The sequence below is a fragment of the Sardina pilchardus genome, chromosome 1, assembly GCF_963854185.1.
Source record: "Sardina pilchardus chromosome 1, fSarPil1.1, whole genome shotgun sequence".
Classification (NCBI taxonomy): domain Eukaryota; kingdom Metazoa; phylum Chordata; class Actinopteri; order Clupeiformes; family Clupeidae; genus Sardina; species Sardina pilchardus.
This window is the reverse complement of record NC_084994.1, coordinates 36,305,303-36,307,736: the sequence shown is the minus strand read 5'-3', so window position 1 is coordinate 36,307,736 and position 2,434 is coordinate 36,305,303. Positions and strand designations below refer to the sequence as shown.

The 2,434-nt window shown below is 49.6% G+C and overlaps 1 protein-coding gene across 1 annotated transcript in view; it reads right to left on the bottom strand.

Annotated features, from left to right (window-relative positions):
• sdk1b (sidekick cell adhesion molecule 1b) overlaps positions 1-1,740 on the bottom strand; it is a 189,157-nt gene extending 187,417 nt beyond the window's left edge. Inside the window, exon 1 of the mRNA XM_062534401.1 lies at positions 764-1,740. Coding sequence (XP_062390385.1) covers positions 764-1,457 — 694 coding nt within the window. The 5' untranslated portion in view covers positions 1,458-1,740. The remainder of the gene's footprint in view (positions 1-763) is intronic.
• Between the last annotated feature and the right edge of the window lie 694 nt (positions 1,741-2,434).

Here is a 2,434-nt window from a genome sequence, read left to right as displayed (position 1 = left end):
GGCACATTGCCAGGCGACACGAATTCTCCGCTAGGGACCTAATAGTGAGCAAGAGACGGTTGAAAGTTTCTGGCTAGCCTGCCAGGAAAAGGTGACGGGATAGGCTCCCTCTATGCAGTAGCCTACTGACGGGAATCAAATCCGTTGAATCTCGTTCAATGCACGAGGGACTCGGGGCGAGGTCTGAGGCCTGTGACCTACACCCCCGCGACTCACTCTCACACTCACACTCACTCACACTCACTCACACACACACACACACACACACACGCACGCACGCACGCGCGCGCACACACACACACACACACTTGTCAGATTGACATTCAGTGGATGTGACGCGTATGTGACCTGAGAAAATGTGTGAGTCGAAAGCATCTGACCTTTACATCGTGTCTCTCTCTCTCTCTCTCTCTCTCTCTCTCTCTCTCTCTCTCTCTCTCTCTCTCTCTCTCTCTCATTCCAACTCACCCACTGTCACTCTCTCGCTCACACATACACACTCACACTTTCTTTTCCAGGCACACGTTTGGGAAAAAACACACTCAAGCATGAAAACCCACACGGCACCTCGTCTCCCGACATGGACTCTGCTATTACGCGCCAATAAACTGTGGTCTACAACAATTACCCCCCCCCCCCCCCCCCCCCCCAATCGTGGAAAATAATTCATAAACAGAGTGAAACAAACATTCAAATACAATTTTAAAAATATCACTATACACATGAGAAAAGGCAAAACAAGACAAGACTATCGCTTTCTTACCTTGAGCATGCAACACGTGTGTGTTCCACAGAAGGATGAACGCCCATATCCAATATTGTATCCTGGCCACCAAGTTGGATCTTCCACGGCACAAGAGGGCTTCTCGGTTATTGAAAAAGTCCCGTGTAATGTTACCCCGGCCTTCCCGGCAGTAAGTATATCCATGAGTGTCGTGGTCCGGCATGACGAAGAGCGAGCTGTCTTTTTTCCTCGGTTTCTGGTTCTGAGAGGACACGTTGACACCGGGGCTCCGCGAGTGCTGACTAGGGCAACCCTCGAGCGAGCTCTCCCCTTCAAGTGCGCCGCGGCAGCCGCTCCCGGGCGTTTTACTAGTCCCGTTCGGATCCCCGCGGAATCGGTAGGGCTGCTCGGAGGTGTTCAGCACACCTGCTGCTGCGTCGCCGACCAACTCGTCGACCTCCCGCGCCCTCTCTTTGACGCCAGGTCCTGGCTCCACGCGCTCCTCATTACAACGCGCCCACGCGACTGGCCCTGCGGTGTCCGTCAGACAGCAACCAGCTGTGTCCGCGCGCCCCGGTTTGACGAGCACCGACATGGTCCCGGTGAGAGCTTGCTGATGGCCACACTGTTCCGTATCGCCCGCTCGTTCCCTCGCCCACCCGTCCTCGTCATCCGCTGTCACGATAGACAGGTCAGGTCTCAGCGTTACGCGATAACCACTCATTTTATCCATCAACGATTGATCTTAGCAAGGTATTAATACATTTGAGAGTGGGATTTCAACTTATCCGCTTAAGGCTGAGGCTCCGTTTTTTGCAGTAAACCCCGGCTTGTTTTGATGTCTTCAACGTGATGTTGATCTACCCGGACATCCCCGATCGAATTAATTGCTCAAAACAGAGCATAGATCATCCATGCATGGTGTCCTTATACCCTGATGCGATGTATGCTATGTTTTCCAGTGGGTCCGGTTTGTGTAGGTCTGGTAGATGCCAAGGAAATTCAAAGGCGGCAACGCACTGATATGTGTCCGATTTGGAAATGTAGAAATGTAATTATAAATGGAGAGTTTATTTTTAAAAGTCGTTAACCAAAGCACTGGCGCCACGTAGACCACTAAAATGCCCAATGCCCAATGCAAGTTATGGTGAAATGTATTACTGCGCTTCCTCGCCGAATATATCTTATTTCATCTGTGTGAGGAGCGCTCCAATTTGAATTTAACTGTTAACTTATCGCGACGGACTCACAGCCCACCGCCTGTTCATGAACAACAGGTTAACGTTCAATCAGTGTAAAAGACTCCAACAACTGGTCGAATTAAACCACGAGCTAAGCCCCACTGGTAACTTCAGTTTAAAATTATTGTCGCTGACTGGTTGGGAAAATAAGTCTCTGGTTTCAGACAGTACACTTCGGGAAATCAAATCTATCAATATCTAGCTAGCCACCTTGCATGTCAACTAGCGGGCATGAGCTAGCAGAACGCAGTAAGCGAAATCCGATTTTAAACAATCTTTTACAAAAAACCTCACCTTCTCGGCTCCAAACCGGATCCTTTCAAATATAAGAAAAACAAACAGGAAAAAATGTATCCGGTTAGTACAAGTCTTCACGTACGAAAAGTCAGTCCACCAGCGACAACGATATGCGTGTGAATTCTTACTGTGAAACCAAAAGGTCTCGTATCCTACGGATCCCGCAACGAGT